General features: G+C 32.5%; 1 protein-coding gene across 21 annotated transcripts in view; it reads left to right on the top strand.

Moving 5' to 3' along the window:
• The window catches only part of LOC126758236 (small conductance calcium-activated potassium channel protein), a 109,724-nt gene that overhangs the window by 57,978 nt on the left and 32,500 nt on the right, over window positions 1–19,246 (top strand). For 15 of the 21 annotated variants that reach the window (XM_050472371.1, XM_050472383.1, XM_050472370.1 and 12 more), the window contains 4 exons: window positions 193–412; window positions 4,852–4,953; window positions 16,875–17,191; window positions 18,318–18,422. In XM_050472371.1, coding sequence (XP_050328328.1) covers window positions 193–412; window positions 4,852–4,953; window positions 16,875–17,191; window positions 18,318–18,422 — 744 coding nt within the window. The remainder of the gene's footprint in view (window positions 1–192; window positions 413–4,851; window positions 4,954–16,874; window positions 17,192–18,317; window positions 18,423–19,246) is intronic. The other 6 variants (XM_050472377.1, XM_050472381.1, XM_050472374.1 and 3 more) reach the window with 1 other exon arrangement.

The raw sequence follows: 19,246 nt of genomic DNA, 5'->3' as shown, positions 1-19,246 counted from the left end.
TTAATGAGTAATCGCACATTTAATACTTTTCAGTATTATTTTTATAGTAATCAGTAATTCATTCGGATACGTATATATAGTATATAGTGACGTATGTATAGTATATACATATCTACATAAAAAATGTTTAGTATAGATGTTATCCTACCGTTATATCAGCTAATTATTATTCTTGTTTATTACTTTATTAAGGTATATGGAAGAACGAGCTCTTACTGGCGGTAATACATCGAGGAAGCCGTCAACGATTTCAGCAAAACACAAACCCAACGTTGGATACCGGCTTGGTAAAAGAAAAGCTTTATTTGAGAAAAGAAAACGCATTAGTGATTATGCGTTGGTAATGGGCATGTTCGGTATAATCGTTATGGTGATTGAAAACGAATTAAGCAGTGCCGGCGTTTATACAAAAGTAGGTATTCACTAATTTAAAAAAAAATTATATTTTATATATAATATATGTATATATATCTTATATAGAACCAAACCTTTGTACCGGCTTGGTAAATTTTACTTTACTTTGTTAAGTAGTTCAATATAGATAGGGTGCGCGACAAAATGATAAGATCACTTCATATGTAGTTAGAAAATGGTAACCATAATATAAACAACTAAGGAAGGGCTAAGATCGGGTGCCACTGAACATTTTATACTTTTGCAACATTTAATAATTAAAACCAGGGAAATACTTTAAGGTGTAAAACCAATCATATAGAGTAAAGTCAGCCGGATGTTCGTAAATCTGATATAAGTTATATAGGGGCTAGGCAAAGTTTTCGTCCATATTTATCTATTTTAGGTACAAAGATACACTATTATGAGTTATCTTATTTTCACTTATTTTCATTGGGATAACTCAAATATTCTCACATCACCGATATATGCGGTACAAAGTCACCCGGAAGTTCGAAAATCTTTATATTAAGTATAGGGAGGCTAAGGAAAGTATTGGTCCGATTCAACCCATTTTTGACATACAGACATACCATTATAAGAGAAGGATTATTTCTTAATTTCAGTTATATATATCACACATTGACCGACATTTTCGATCAAAAGTCAGCTGTAAGCATTGGGCCCACATATTCAGTGCCTAGGGGCTTGAGCAGTTTTTATTGGATTTAAACCATTTTTGGTCATACGGTGGCACACACTGAAGAAATTATTCGTGCAAAGTTTTATCCCGTTATATTAATTGCTTCTTGGATTGTGGACTGGAAACTGAACGAATCTAGTGCAATTTAAAATTGTGTTGGAAGTAGGCGTGGTTGTTGTTAGACTTCATCCATTTTCACAGTATGACATAATATAATATATATATATATGGGATTTAACCAAAAAGTTGGCGGTGCCCATTTTCCAATTTTCATACCGATTCCTATAAAGCTCCGTCATACCATCTCGGTGGTAAAATTTAATGTCTCTGGCGTATTTAGTTATTGATTTATCGCGCTTTTAGTAGTTTTTAACTCTTATATGGGGTTATCCTCCAATTTCACACTGTCAGTAGAAGTTTTTATAAGAATTGTACTCAGCAAATTTGGTTTAGGAAATGTGTACATTAAACTTCTCGCCCCCTTTTTTCCAGCAGGTGTTCCTTGTTATATTACAGGGTCCAGCACTCGAAATGTAACCAATCAAAAAAGCCATAACTTCTGTTTGGAAAATTATTTTTATTTATTTTAAAGTACAAAATGTATGAAAATCATCATAAATTCAGGACCAATTCACTTTTGCTCGATATGACCACCTTTTGCCTTAACCGAATGTGACTTGCCGGTATTTTGGCCCACTCACGGACAATGGCTTTCTTCAGCATCTCGAGACTGGTGTATTTTTTACTTCGGACCTTGCCAAAATGACCCAGGGAGAATAATCCATTGGATTCGCATCTGGTGAATTCGAGAGCCATTGTGTGGTCGTAATGAAGTTCGGAACGTTGTTTTTCAGCCATTCTTGGTTCACTCGCGCTTTGTGAAACGGTGCTGAGTCTTGTTGAAACGTCCATGGTTTGCGACCGAAATGTTTGTTTGCCCACGGCTTCAAAACAGGCAAAACACTTTCCCAATAATATGTCGCATTTACTTTGACGCCAGGCTCGATGAAAACAATTGGAGAGCGCCCATCTGCGGTGACAGCGGCCCAAACCATTATTTGTGGCGGGTGCTGCCTCCTGGTGGCCAACCGATGACTTAGAATCTCGTATGAACGGTCGGTCAAGTAAACCCTATCGTTTTGAGAGTTTACGAATTGCTCAATTGGAAAAATTTTTTCGTCGAATGCTGCGGTCGGATATTTTTAGTTCTTTAGCCATCCTATATCTATCTCGTTTAGTTTTAGGTGATACGTGCAAAAGTTAGGTGAACAAAACTATAATACTCTGTAACAACTGGTTGCAAAGTATAAAAATTCTATATCTAAATGAGAGAGAAAACACGCTTTGGGACGTGGAAAGGTACCGTTAGATTTACGAAAAAGTGTGTTTATTTAAATAAGTGCACAATACATTGCGACAACATGATGCTGTTTATTAGTTCGCTTAGCTTCGATACAGAAAGCTTTGTTATTTAAATTTTGAGTATTAAAAAGAGAAAATGGGACCAGGTAAGTCGCTCACTAGCTATGAACAAGGACAACTTTGCTATGCGCAGGAAATAAGCAAGACTAAAAGTTTGTGACAATTACGGAAATTACGGAAAATTAAAAATTATAGATCGCCCAAAGATTCTGGCTGTGCGTGAAACCCCTGCCCATTGAAATTCCAATCTGCCAAAAACATACTAACTATGAAGTGACTTTACCATTTTGTCGCGCATTTATATACATTATACTATATACAGTCCGGTTAAATTGATTAGATGCAATAATTTTTATTAAGACTGGTTACATAAACTACATATATTTGATCTAGTAATAAATGGCTTTCTGGTTATTCAAAATGAAGCTGTACTTTGTTTTCAAGTATATGTATACCGAAATATTTCAGTTAACGGTATACAGTATACAAAATGTCTTTCAAACAAAAAAAAGCATATATCACGAAACAATTAAGCTTGCATCCACATCCGATTTTTCTACTTAAAAAATGTTATAGCTGACTAATCCACAGATAAGAGGGCTATCATGGTGAACAAAAGAAATTTAATGTGGACGAGCTGGACTTATATATGTCCTATTTTATACTATTTTGATAATTTAAGAAAAACAGAGAACTAATTCGCCTGCAGCCACTGCAAGAATCGTCGAAATTTAGATTAAGTTCCAAGATATTGAAACATTAATATAATCCGTATTCTCCAGATTTCTCCATTATTACTCATAAGGTTTGTGAGAATGGACAACGATTTAAAACTTTTTCTTCTACTTTACTGGGGTAGGCATCGTTTACGAGGTTATAGCCGAGTTTACAACAACGCGCCAGTCGTTCTTCCTTTTCGCTGCTTGACTCCAATTTTTTAATTCCAAGTGTAACCAGGTCCTTCTCCATCTGGTCTTTCCAACGGGGGGGAGGCCTTCTTCTTCCTCTGCTTCCCCCGGCGGGCATTGCGTCGAATACTTTCAGAGCTGGAGTGGGAAGTACCTTCAGGTACACAAAGCCTGTTAGTTGTATTGGGTCTAGGTCGAGTTTTCAGCCGATTTTTTTAATTCTAAGCACAAATATGCACCGTTATAAGAAAAACACGCTATCTCAATTTTATTAAGATAACTCACATAATGGCCGATAAGTATATGCGATATAAAATAACGCGGGAGTTCGACAATTTTTATATTCGGTATATGGGCTAAAGAAAGTATTGACCCCATTCAAAATCTTTGTAGAAGAGAAAGGCTGCATAAGTTTCAGTGCCCACTGCTAGGGGAAATTTAATATTGTATCTCATGAACTACCTGACCAATATCAACTAAATTTGATATGTAGCATTGTCTCAACAGTTTTATGTGAACAGACGAAATCAGACTGCAACTATGCATACTAATAATGTACTATATGTCATCTCTTACCAAAAATTTGTTGAAAGTGGACCTCAGATACCGAATATGAGGACCTAACTGTCTATGTCTAAATGATTTCTACCGAAAGTATCGTACATATGGGTTATCTTAATTAAGCTCAGAGATCCGCTTTGTCTTATAATGGTGGTGCCAAAAATGATAAAGTCTTATATTCTTATTTTTTTTATTTAATAATAATTTAATAGAAATAACTCCATCTTATCTGTAAAATACACTTAAGAGGTTACATGGGTTTCCTCGGGTAAAAAACAGTCTTTTTTGTTACAAACATACAACATAAACAAAGAAGTTCTAAAATTTTTGGAAAAAAAACATTTTAACCTCGGCTACTGCGACGCCATTTCCGGTGACCCCTCGGAAAAAGATGCGCCCGCGTTGGCAGGATAACTCTTTACAGGATCGTCTAAAGTAAAAAATACGTGTTTTAGTTAAAACCTTAACTCAGAACTTAAACGAAGGGGAAAAAAATATATTTGCAGAGATTTTTACAAAAAAAAAAAATACTCATGCGCACAAGTTCTATTACTCGGATCAACTTTATAATTTAGAACAATATTCTAGAGATGTTGTAGCATTTAATAACACAATAAAAAAAATCGATTTTTTGAAACCAGTAAACCAATTTAACCCCTTAAAATTTGAAATTTGTATAGTTTTTCGTCACAAATCAAGTTTAGAAGTTAAATTTCGTTACCTTAGTTATAATACTCATATAAATTAATTTCGAGGTAGATATGGTTATATATGCACATACTATATATCATAATCGAAAATATTAGTTATAAGTAATTACGTGTGTGAATAGCAAATAATTACTATTTTTTATTGTTTTTTCAGGCTTCATTTTACTCGACAGCGTTAAAAACGTTAATATCTGTTTCGACTGTGATTCTTTTAGGTCTTATTATAGCTTACCATGCTTTGGAAGTGCAGGTGAGAGTGAGTGCAAATTTAAATTCCTTTTCAGATGTTACAATCAGCGTCCTCAGCATCATTGTCCTCGTAGTTATGTAATTCATGCATGCAAAACTGATGTTTTAGCACATACGGCATACATAATATTGTTTGTCACCAGCTTGCACTATTATAATTTTAATTAAACAATAAATAAATATACATATAGTACAGGACCATATGTAGGATGCTATAACATGATGAAACTTCAACACCTGTTCGTGAAGAACACACACTTTATATTCTTAACCAAAGAATAAATAAAATAGAATTGGGGAACCCAAATTGTATATTTCCAAAAGCGGAACGGAAGCATTAAACAAACAATTCTATCTATTATGTTTGCTACTGTTTCATCACAATAACTATACTGTATGTGTAATTTATTATTCGTTAGACTAAGTCTGCTAAAACATGTGTCGCTAAATTCCTTAAAGGTGTAAAAACGAATTTATTTGCTTTCAAACTACGGGAATATATCAAAATTTGAAATCTGAAATATAATTTCATTAAAGAAAATGTAATGTAATGTAAATTATATTGAGTAATACTAAGCGATAATCCTTGATGTGAGGGAGCGCTGGAAAAATGTTTCTTTTATTTATTACACATTTCATTTTCATTGTATTTCATGAGTATTTTTCCAATCCACTGCTTGTACAAATACCTTCCATAATCAATATTAGTTTTGAGAGGTTCTCCGCAACAAAAAGACAACAGTTTTACATTGATTATCGATGATTTAATGTCTAAAATGCAACTACAAATACAAAAACAATGTATCCAACTCTTTCAAATCAGTTTATTTCTGAGCCGGATATGTTCGAATTCATTAATCGTTTATTTAAAGACATTCTCCTGTTATGAATAAAATTTTCTAGCTTTTATCGGCAATTATTGTCAAAGTGGGTATTTTACCAAATCGACAAATTTTCATAATTGGCTTGACACACCTTTGCAAACATAAATAAATAATATTAAACATTTTTGTTGACTAAATTTTTTTTTACAAATTTTATAGACAGTTTCTTTTAAGCCGAATTAAATCAAAGCTGGCAATGATTTTACTTCTTATATAACGATTAATGACTCCAACAATAGTGATCTAATTACACCCATTTAGTTAATAACCACCTGCTTACTCTAGTCTCAGTGCTAATTTCATTCAATCTACTAAACGTATTTAGAAGATGATTGAATAGTTAATTTTAAATTTTCTGATAATATCACTGTAGAGCGGTGATAGCTTTCTCGGAACACTACATTTTAAAAATAAACAGTACTTGATTTCTGGATTCAAATTATCTCCATTCTCCATGTATTTTATATATAGTTATGGAGGAGATATGTGCAACTGAACATTTTGTACTCTTGCAACTAAGAGGACTCAAAGTCAAGGAAATATCTTCAGGTGTAAAACGTCAACCAGAGGATCGGCACCCAAGCAATTTTAAATAATATGTATAAGGTTAGGGTGTCCGTTATTTCCCAAATTTATTTTTGAGTCTGCAGCGCCCTCAAAATTTTTAGTAAATGTCCAAAAAAATTATGAAACCCATATGAGCTCTTAATATTGATAATAACCCGTGCCGCAACGACGATTTATTTCCCATTTCCCATTTAAATAACATGGGGTTTTCGTACTTTTTGCATTTAATTTTTTCTTTGCGAAACCAATTGATACATTGCTGCGGCGCCGAATTATTTTTGTAGAAAATTGAACGTTCTACAAAAAGTTTCTCTGAAATTTTTCAAAAAAATCACTTCCGTCAAAGTTATTCAAGGTCAAAGTTGAAAGTTTTTGATGTGAAATTTGACACAGATATCACTGACTGACCAAAAAAAAATCGACATAAGGTTAGTTAGAAAAACGAAAATCATTAAATGCAATATAAGTATGAGATGTCCCCAACTCTCACCGATTGACTATTGACCCGATTTTATCTATTTTGGCCAGTAACATACTAACATTATACTGAAGAAACCTGGGTTTCATAAAATACCTCGCATACAAACACCAATCATATGAAATAAAGTCAGCCGGATGTGTAAAATCCTGATATTACACATATTGGCCGATATATGCGTTATGAAATCTCGGAAGTTTGAAAACCTGTTTAATAGGTATATGGGGGCTAAGGGACTCGTTTCCACCCATTTTTGATGCACAAAGATATTATTATCAGGTAAATATTCTATCTGAAGTTTAATTGCATATCCCATACATTGGCCGATATTTTTGACAAAATTCAACTATAGATGCAATGGATTTGGACAATTTTTGGTCATAAGGGTGCATACTCTAAAGGCATTATTCGTGCTAGATTTTAATCCATTATATTAATTGCTTCTTGAATTGTGTACTGGAAAGTGAAAGAATCGAATGGAATTTAAATTTGTGAAATATGGTTACGAGTACATGGCACAGTTCTACTCCGTTTAGCCAATTTTCGCACTGTGACATAGGGAAGTGAGAGGAATTCCACGACCTAAATTTAGTCGAAATCGCTCGGATCGATACCGAGATATGGGATCTCATCAAAAAGTGGGCGGTGTTACGCCCATTGCCCAATTTTCACACCGGCTCATAAACAATTCATAAAGACTTCTCACACCACCACGGAAATAAAATTTAATAACTCTGGCGTATTTAGTTATTAATTTATTGTGCTTTTAGTAGTTTTTAACAGTACAGTTATGTGGGGAGAAAGCGGGGTTATCTTCCGATTTCATCCATTTTCTTATACCCCTTGTTAGTGCGATCCCTGTACCAATGTCTCTGTAGCAACATGTTGCAAGAGTATAAAATCAATAAGATAAGAGTTTACTATTCACTGGGCAGAAATGCCCAAGATACATATTACCAATTTTCGTATTTACTTGAATTAAAATAAATTTCCAAATAAATATATCAAATATTCCAAGATATTTATTTTATATTGGAAATAATAATCAAACAACATTTAATTTTAGATTAAGAATAAATGTAAATACATATGTATATGTACTTGTATGTGCTTAAAGAAGTGTAATCAACGCTCGGTAAGATACCGGCTGTCGAGTTTGCACCATTTAAACCTGCTTACTATAAATATTTATATATTATTATATAAATTCTCTATTTATATGTAATGCAGTTACTTGTTTCTTCAAAATTTTTTAAAGATTACGCTTGTCCGTGGATAAGTAACTTAAATATTTCGGTGCTAGATTTTTATTTTTACTAGAAGTTCCATATCTCTTGCATGATAAAATTAGTATTGTTGTTCATTGTTTTACTTTCCATGATACAACCGATTAGATTTTCATTAGATTTCCAGGCTTAATCTTAGTTGCTTAACATACAAGCGATTTAACGATTCATTGACAAGAAGAATATACTTTAAGTGTATTTTGAACTGGCACGGAGCTGGTATACTCCTCATAAATATCTGGCAACCAGTCACCTAAACGATATATACGTATATCTTTTTTAATTTTTCATGACAGGCCAGCTTTACCGAAGTTAAATTTTAGGTATACTATAAATTTGTTATTTCTTTAAAAATTTCTTTTTTATTAAAAACCATTGATTTATTTAAGCTCAGCTGTTTTATAATTACTATGAGTTGCAAGAGTATGCAATTTTTTATACCCGAAAAAAGGCTTTTCTTATTTGTTTAATACATAGTTTTCCCGACACCTGAAAGTATTTCACCTGCTTCGAACCTTGCAAGTGGAGGGAGTATAAAAAGTTCGCTTATCCGAACTTAACCCTTTCTAACATCTTAATACTTATGGCGCGTACTATACGGTAAGGGGGCTGCTAACTTAATTTAACTGAATAAAGACAAAAAAAACACATTTAACATAAGTGGTTTTATATAATTGAAGTATACTTATATTTGCAACAAATTGGTTATAAGAAGCGACTTTTTATTAGTAAATTTGCAAACTTTTGTTACGGTTTCCCCGTAGTGTTCGTTTGAGTTTGCTGAATAGCCAGAAGTGACAAGAAGCTAAATCAGGCGAATACGGTGGTTGAGACACGATATTGGTTGAACTCATGAAGGATTGATCGTCTGTCGGATCGAAATTATATATAATTATGACATCCTGGCAGTCGGAAAGCATTGTTCTCAGACATTAACGCGGCGCCGTTTTTCGAAAAAATTTAATGATTTTGAAACCAATTCTACTTCACTTTTCTTAGGCCCAATCGACATGTTGATGGCCGTCCTGGACGTGGTTCGTCGTTAACGCGTTCTTGATCCTCTTTGAATAATTTGTACCAATCAAAAATACTTGCTCGCGACAAACAATACCATAGTTGCAGAAAATGAAAAGATCTAAAACCACAAATATTGTGTGAAAAATTAATGTTACCAAGATTTTGTTGAAAACATACAAGTTTTATGTCACAAACACACTGTATTTTTATACTCTTGCAACAAGTTGCTATAGAGTTTAATAGTTTTGTTCACCTAATGTTTGTTTGTATTAGATAAAACTATCACGAGTAAACCCTCTATTTCCAAAAGAATAGTTCGGATCAATAATTCCCATAGCCCCCATATAGCTGATTTTACTACTTATAATGATGACTGTATGTGAGGTACTTTAATGAAATTTAAAGAGCATCTTCTTTTATAAAAGATATGTAGTAATGTCAAAATAGGTAAATTCATGTTTATCATACAATTTGTGCATCATTTTTCTAATGTACCATTTTAACACCCTTATGTTATTGTACCCCGAACATGGTAAGTTTGCCACGATATTTGTATCACCCAAAAGGGAAAGTCGATGATCAGGGTGACGAGCTGAATCGATTTAGCCATGTCCGTCTGTTTGTTCATCTGTTTGTCCCGCTGTCTGTTAATACGTGAACTAGTCTTTCAGCTTTTGAGATATTGGTCTGAAATTTTACTGACGTCTTTTTATCATCATGAAGCTGTTCATTTGTCGGAACCATCGATATCAAACAACTAGAGCATATACAGTCCGAGCATTTCCTTTAGGTGAATGGCAAATTGTTCCTCCTATTATGCTATTCTGAAAATTGCTATGGTACTTTAGGCCGTCTGCGAATATTTTGCATACGTAATCATTTATGTTTTTATTGTAATTAGTCCACATATATCAAACTTGAAAAATTATCATTGAAAAGACGTAATAAGTGTTAATTTCAGTGCGCATTTCGTTTAGCCGGAAAGGTGGTAAAAGTCATTTTATAAAGAAATGAAGAGATAAGTGTATTTTTTTAGGAAAAATATTACAACTGACATTGCATGGATTTATTAGTCTCACCTAAGTTATTACTTATGTTTTTTTTTTTTTATGTTTTGTTTTTTAAAGCCATGCCGAAAGGACACTACTTGTTAAACAAAGAGAAAGCTGTTATAACGGCGCATAAAGAAAATGGCATGAGTAATATGTAGATTCCTTTAAAAAAAATATACAGATCTGAGAAAGTTATCAGAAAGTTTTTAAGATTGGGCAAGAATTATGGCCACAAGAAAAAAACCAAAGGTAACAAAAAAAAAAAAATAAAGCGCAATTTGATCTTCCTATTAAAAAACGTCGTATCCAGAAATATTTAAACAAAACATAACACATTGTTTATAAAAAGCTAGCAAAAGCATCGGCATTGACAAAAACCCACGAGAACGTAATTTTATCCGAAGAGAAAATCTCGATGGTCCTGATGAATTTAGTTACTTTTGGCATGAGTTGAAAGCAAAAGAGGAACCAAGGTTGAGCAGGAACTTTGGTGGTGAAGGTGTTATGATTTGGGCAGCCTTTTCTTATTAACCCAGATCCCAGATCCAGAATATGCTATGTTCCAACAAAAATTAGCAGCGAAATCTACACGAATATGTAGGAAGCAGAATTAATCTCTTTTCAATAAGAACCAATTTTCCAACAAGATAACGCTGCTATCCACGTCTCGCGACATTCTGTTCACTGGTTTGAAGACAAAAATATAGAATTGATGAAATGGAATGCAAGTAGTCCAGCTTTAAATCCCATCGATAACCTTCAGGGCATTCTGGCAAGAGACCTTTATAAAAATGGTTGCCAATTTAGCAGTGTTTTTGAACATGAAGATATCTTAAAAAAAACTAATAGAAATTATGACAAATTGCATTTTCGATTTAATAAAATGTAATGGAGGCAAAATAAAATATTAATACTCTACTAACTCTTTTAATTTTGAATCTATTTAGTATTAATTGAAACATTCGGCTAAACGAATTGCATGATGGAAAACCTTTTCATGTGATGAGGTATCCTCAAGAAATTAACAGAGAGTATTATATTATTACAGCTTCGGTGCAGCCGAAGTTAGTACTTTTTCTTGTATTTTTTTTTTATTAAAATAGATGCATTGTGTCCCTGTGTTAACAAAAATTATTTGTAAACAATTCGATCTCATATTGCAATGCGTGTAATGCAAAATTTTGGTTTTTTTTATACTTTTTTGATATTTAATTTGAATGCCTTTAACAAACAGAAAAGTACCATATGGTACTTAAGCGGGTTTCTTTTAAACGGTATTATCTCTTAAAATCTGGTTGTGGCACTTAATCCGGATTTACTGTAATGTTTGTCGTCACTATAACAAACCGTATGTCGAATATGTCGATCAGTGTATGAGTAATATATGTATGTATTTATAAAATCACTTAGAAATGTGTTCTCGAGTATGCTTAAGTAACGTCAAAAGTTTGTGTGTTTCAGCACATACCTTTCCTGCCTCCAATATACTTTATACAGTGATTTCCGATTGAGGTTGTGTCAGATATGTCTTATTCGAGGATGATTTTAATATAATTTTTGCTGATGGGAATAAATACGCAGCTTTGAATCATTACCTGGGGTATATTTTTTGCATTTTCTCTTCAAGTGCAGATTGTAATGAACATAGAACCTATTAACTCTTTAAAAAAAATCTGATCATTTGGCGTGCGAATGAAAATTGATTAAAAATATGGAAAAAAACAAGTAAGGAAAAGCTAAGTTCGGATGTAACATTTCATACTCTTGCAACTTGCAAAAATTGAAGCCAGGGAAGTACCTTCAGCTATATAAGGATTGCTAGTTATATGGGCTCTAAGGCAAGTTTTTACCCGATTTTATTCATTATATGCAAAAAGATGCACCGTTATTAGAAAAACACGCTCTCTAAATTTTATTAAGCTAAATCAATTATTGGCCCATGCAGGCGGTACAAAGTCATCCCGAAATTCAAAAAACTTTACATGAGGTATATGGGGGCTTTATATGAGGTATTGACCCAATTCAACCTATTTTTGACAAAAAGACATACTGAAAAGGATTATCTCTTTCAAATTTCACACCACATAATCAGTACTAAGGGTGTGAACAGTTATAATTTGATTTTGGTAGTTTTTAGTCATAAAGGGCAAGGCACTATTCGTCCAAAGCTTTATCTCGATATTTTAATTGATTCTTAATTTGTACCCACGAAAAGGTAAACATTGATTCCTATAAGTTGCAAGAGTATGAAATGTTCGATTACACATGAACTTAGCTCTTTCTTATTTGTCTACATCACCGTTACATAGAGAGGGGCGTATTAGTGGCTTAGGAGCTATGTTCATTAAACTTATTAGAGAGCGGGGACAGAACCACTTTTTCAAAGTCTTTTGCCCACATGTGCCCCTTGCTACTGCGATCCCCTGTGCCAAGTTATTGTTTATATCTTAACTTAGTGCTTTGTTAGGGGTTTATACGTTTTAACAAAATATTAGCACATTCGTTCGTTGAATTCATATATTTGTACCGAAGTTTTGTTATAATACATTTAAACTTTTGCATTTGATCAATACTTTTAGAAAGCTTGAAGCAAAGTAGTACTGCTAGTGTGAGTTAAACCGAAAGCTCTTGGTTTATTAGTACAAGCATGTAGTAATTTTATAAGACTGTCCCATTTTGTGTGCGAAACTCTTGAACCAAGGCAAGATGAATAGACTGTCAAAATACATCGCCTTTAGTTTATTTCATAATATTATTGATATTAACTGGCTACATTTATCATTTGAACAAGATTCATCAGAGTACGAAATTACTAGAAGAAAAACGTTAGTCAAACACGCCGCTGCCAAAAATTATTTACCGTGCAGTTTTTCGGTTGAATATACTCGAACTATGTCCGTAGAAGTCTGGTTAGACTAAAGCATTACTAATTGAAACTATCATTTTTATGATGAGTATATCTATGCCCTGCTTCCATTTGCAGCTAGACTAAAAGCGTATCGTGCTGAAGTACTGGATAATATAGTTTCACGTTTTCGTGTTTATCACCAATGTATTATGAGAACTGACTTATATTATAGCAATACAAACAGTTCGACTCGTTATCTAATAGCTCTGATAAATATCTACTCCCCTAAATATATTTACTTTATCACATTTTTAAGGGGGTATTCTGGTCTAGAAGCATGAATTACAGGTAATTTTTAAAGTGTCGTAAAAAAAAGGCAATTCATATTTTTATTATCCATTTTTTATTAGTTTTTTGTTAATTTTAGAAGAGTACAGAAAAAAATTAAAAACTAAAAAAAGTAAAAAATTTCAAAAATTATGAGCTGACGAAGTGGGGGGTCTCTAAAAATTTCCACGTGACCATACCCATGATTTCAACCCTCCTAGTTATCTGAAACCAAAAAAAAAAGATTATTAATCTAGAATAATGTCGCAATGGCCGGAACTACGGAAAAGTGGGAAAAAAAAATTTTTTTCACAAAATGGCGACTGCCTGAAAAAAAAAGTTTTTTTGAATCACTTTTTCTGACTATTTCGAATTTTTTAAAAATAACAAAAATAAAAATTTGGGGATGAGGCTAGTTCCAACCATAGACAAGCCTATAAAGAAGACTCTATAAAAATTTCAAGTAAATCGGTCCAGTAGAACCTGAGAAATCGTAGGTATCGTTCCGAAAAAGTCAGTTTTGAGAAAAACGCGTTTAAAGTTTCGCGTAATGTCTTTTGTTCGATTAGTTCCCGTCCGAACCAGTTTGGGTGCCGGGTCAGAAAAATGCCTATATCTCCGAAAATAATTTCAATTTTGAAAAATCCTCTTGTACACATATTCTTGAATAGTTAAACTTTGAAAATATATAAACAAAAATTTCGATTTTTTTAAATTTCTAGACCAGAATACCCCCTTAAGTCATTACAATGCTTGGTTAAACAAAATTTTTACTTTTATTGATAATTTTTTATTTTTTTTTTTAAAGCAAAAATTTAAATAATCATAAAAACCCAGCTTTCAGAGATTTCACGGTGTTATATAATTCCAATGGTACAAACATCCATCAAATATAATTTTTTCCAAGTTGGCTTATACCCACATAAATAAAGCCTAAGTTTGACAAATTATTATCGGTATGTGAGAGTATGTAGGCATATGTGCGGTCACACTTTGCGTCTAACTGATTTATATTTTTCATTTAATGTATATGTTAAAAATTCATTTAGTAAACCATTTGACAGTTCATATTTGCGTTTCCATAGTATAATTTTTAGAAACCCTACATAATATTAATGTGAATCCTTTACAAATTTCTAATACTGACCTTTTATTATACTTTGCAGAATTCAGTAAGTAAATATAAAAGTTTTGTAATATTTGTGAGTAAGTTCTTGATGGTAGTTTAGTTGGAGCTTTATATAATATGTTATAGTCCCTACGATGCATATACAAGTACAAGTATCTAATTCCAGTAATTATAAGCATACAAGACTGTGAGTACACACACATACATACAAACTTATTTGGATATGTCTCGGCCATGCAATGAAATGACCAACTAAGTTACAACCCAACATGTCATCTCTCTATGTTTGCTACTTCATGCAAACAACTGGTATTTGACGATGTCGTATGAGATGCCTCTTTGCCGCATATCGGTCACAAATACCTATAGTAGTATTTAAAAGTCATTCCATACGTACATATGTATATATACATTTAGTTCGATTGTGGTTTTCCATTAGTGTGTTTCGAAAAGATTCGTCTTGTATTTAGGATAAGGACATAAATGCTTCAATCAAATTATTTTTTGATAATTCATTGTACTAAATTTTAGAAGCCCGATATAACGATTCATTAATGAATTTTAAAGTTGCTGTAAGTAACGATGTATTTCTAAAATTACGGAAATATATTATAAATTAAGGAAATATAATATTCAGCAAATACTGAAAAATAGAAATCTTTTCTGGTTCAATGTATAGATTTGATATCCATCGGATTGATTCAGATAGAAATCACTTAGATTGATAAATTGACTTGCTTATTTTAGCTATACGAGTATGTGTCTGTAAGTTTATCTAATTACTCGTATGTCAGGCTCATATATTTGAATGAGCCGTGCCAAATATTAACTTGTTTGTATGTGTGTACATATTTATATGATTACGTGGGACAACTCACATGTACTTATGTATGTAATGAAAAGATGTAAATGTATCGCTTATTTTGTAAATTAAGATGCATAACGATGGCATAACATTTTCTACAATATTTTTTCTAGAGCTTCTTTAAACGCTTCATGAAGAGTGTGACTTGCTTATTTCTTATGGTTGGCTTTGCATTTACACCGATTTACGCTTAGCTGTAGCGTAGTCTTTTTTATTTCATAGCTACAACTATTATATAAAAAGTCTATAAGTAACTCACCCTATGTTAGCTGCATACTTACTGTCATTTGTAATGCACTAAGGATCCAAAACAAGCTAAAGTTGCGTACGAACATATACAAGTATAAAACAATTTGGAAATTGGGACAGAAAGAATTATTTGTATTTTGTATTGTGAAAGCTCAGTTTTTCAGCTACTGTTAAATTTATTTTTGAAATATTAGACTCATTTTCTTGTATTTTTCTTCTCTCTTAGTTTTCGAGTCGCTTATCATCGACAAAGACCATAATAGGCCGCCACTCTTGTGTACCCCTTCTTCACACATTTACTTAACTTAATATAAAACTGTCGTGAGATGCTTTGTATGCGTTAATACTTTTAATACTGAACTTGAAGCACATCAAGAGTTTGGAAATATGCCAACATATTTAAACCAAACAAATAAATTAAAATTTAATAACGCCAATTTTAACTCATTAAAAATACTCTTCGAAATGACATGAAGATATTTAGAGGGATATATTCAGTGCTTTTTTCGTATTTATTTTGTAGAGTTCAATTAAGGCGAAGAACAAGGCGTCGCTTTCAAACCTTGCCGATTTACGGTAGTAATGTTGGCAGTAGGCACTTATCCACATCAGAATCAGTACCTGAAAGAAATATGTCCATCTTACAATATTATCTGAAAATCTGTTCAAACCTCGTTTATTTCGTTGTTGTTGTGGATGTAATTAATATAACATATGTTTTGCCAGACACAAATTTGACCAAAATCCAGCTTATACTTTAAAAACCTTTTTATTATTACCTTATTTGCACATACACAAATACATACATAATTGAGTATATTATACAGAGGAATAATACTTAGTATAATAGTTAATATCAAAATCTCCACATGAAAACTTATCTGTTCTAACAATGTATAACTACAAATTCGCATTTCCCATTTTACATATGTATGCCTTTTGAACACAGATATGGATGTACATAGGTGCCTTTAGCTGAGCGAAATAAGTGTTTTATGTTTTTAATGATTTGGAAATATTATATTTTGTAGTGAATGTATGTAAAGTGACTTCCAAGTCGTTAGTTTGTCCGTTAGTTATTTCGTTTGTCACACTAAAAATAATAAATTTTCATAGTTTCAATTAATGAATTATTGGTAAAATTATGGTATTTATTTCTTTTTCTTACATTTAAAACTCTCTACTCAACTCTAAATGGATAACGGTACATTATGACAAATTAACAGTTGTTCATGATAGACAATTGTGCAGACGATTGGCGGATCGCAATGACATGGCAACGAATTAGTCAGATAAGTTTAGAACTTTTTATATGTGCAATTCATCCAATTCCTGGCGAATATTATTTCCAATGGACCACAAAATTGGCAAATAAAAATAAAACTATGGGCACCGAAACGGTACCATATGATGTGGCGTTATCATTACCCATGTTCCTTCGGCTATATTTAATATGTCGGGTTATGCTTCTTCATTCGAAATTATTTACGGACGCATCGTCACGAAGCATAGGAGCCCTCAACAGAATTAACTTTAATACGAGGTAAGAGTGTTACTAAATTTTTAATTATTTCATACATTTCCCTCACAATGATTTCAGTATATGTGACCTGGTCTACGAAAAGGGAGCTAACGTGCGAAAACTAGTTTTTCTGGGAAACAGCTGTTAAAAATAAACAACTCGTTTCGTCAGTTTCTTGTTATCTCATTAATTTTGACACCTAAGCCCCCTTTCCGTAGACCAGGTCACATATAATACTTTCAACTCGTTGAATGAGCAAAAATATGTCTTGTATCAGGAAGGGCTTTGTGTCCCTATAAATTTCATGAATTATTGATTCCATATTACGAAGTAAGAATTTTCCTAAAGCTAACTATCGTGTTTCATTTCATAAATCAAATTTTCTACTGTATGATATTTCTATTATATCGTTCCTATCATGCTTTAGGATAAGTGAATTTCAAATCAGCTTGAATAATGTTGCATTGAAACCAGGTGATTCTGCCATAACTCTTAATCATGTCTAAATCTGTAAATTTTTGGTTGCTAATATCAGTATAGGTCAACACAAAATACTACAAAAGTTTTAAAATACACATGAAAGCTAAATATTTTCTTATACATATTTGCAAACAAGCCATAATTTCTGGGTCATGTGATCAAATAAAGGTTTAGAACACATTTCGCCTTTTAACATTAGATACTAAGTTTGTCTTGTGTGACTTGAATTCAATGACAAAATTCAGTTTCCATAGTAATATTCCATAAATACTCTATATGTGATCTGGTCTAGGGAGAGGGGGGGTGGGGGGCTTAGGTGTCAAAAAATCAATTTTCACTTTTTAGTTGATTCGGATGGAAGATGAGATGCTTTTTCACGTGATAGAATCCAAAAAGTTTTCGCACGTTAGCTCCCTTTTCGTAGACCAGGTCACATATAGTAATATATGTACATGCAATATATAGGGTACATTGTTTGAGTAGTTCTGAATGTAATTTGTTATTGACATTTAATTGCCCATTCCTCGGTTGAATAGGGAAAAAGAATAATTATGAATATATATACATATGTAATTACATATATTCGTATTTATTTAATTATAGGATTACCTAATCTAATAATAAAATTACTTTGATTAAAATAATTTAAATGTGTGTTCAATTTCAGATTTGTTTTAAAGACTTTAATGACAATATGTCCAGGAACGGTGCTACTCGTTTTCATGGTATCCCTATGGATAATTGCTTCGTGGACTTTGCGGCAATGTGAAAGGTAACGGATTCCAACTACCTTAACATTCGTATTATCATGCATATTTCCTAGTTTCAATTTATTTGCTTTTATGAAAAACTTTGTTCTTTGCATACACATTAATACACACACTCAGACTAAAGGCAATTTATGGTTTTGATTCTTATTCATTTATTATTTCAACAAAATTGCAAAAGAAAACTTTTACAATAAAATGTTAAGTTTTTGTACATGTATGTATATATGTACACCGGGTGGTTATAACCAGGTCATGAAATGCCCGAATATATTTTGTAACACCATACGAGTATATGTAAATGTACGTAGTTACAAATTAATTTGTTAGTCTCAATTTCTATTAACAAACGAATTACAAGTACACACTAGCAACATATGTAGGTGCCTATGTATAGTATGATAAGAATGAAAATTTAATGGAATATACATATACATATTTATACTACTGTGAGCAAAAAATAGTAACTAAAATTTTGCACAAAAAACCATTCGTCGAAATATTATTTTTCTAGGTTGGTATGACTGTCAGTGACATCTGCGCCTAGTACCACATCAAAGTAATCATTACTGTTTAGTAGATGCTTTTCTTTCTGAAGTGCTTACATAATGTTGGAAAAGGTCTTCGGTGATAATTGTTTGTCGCGAGCAAGTGTTTTTGATTGGCATACATTTTTCAAAGAGGCTTGAGAACGCGTTGATGACGAACCAAGTCCAGGACTACCAACAAAAGCAACTGATAATCAGCACATCAATTGGGCCTAAGAAAAGTGAAAGCACGATTTATTCCAAAATCACTAAATTTTTTCGAAAAACAGCGTCACGTTAAT

Source organism: Bactrocera neohumeralis, chromosome 5 (assembly GCF_024586455.1).
Source record: "Bactrocera neohumeralis isolate Rockhampton chromosome 5, APGP_CSIRO_Bneo_wtdbg2-racon-allhic-juicebox.fasta_v2, whole genome shotgun sequence".
Lineage (NCBI taxonomy): Eukaryota > Metazoa > Arthropoda > Insecta > Diptera > Tephritidae > Bactrocera > Bactrocera neohumeralis.
This window is presented reverse-complemented; position numbering and strand designations above follow the sequence as displayed.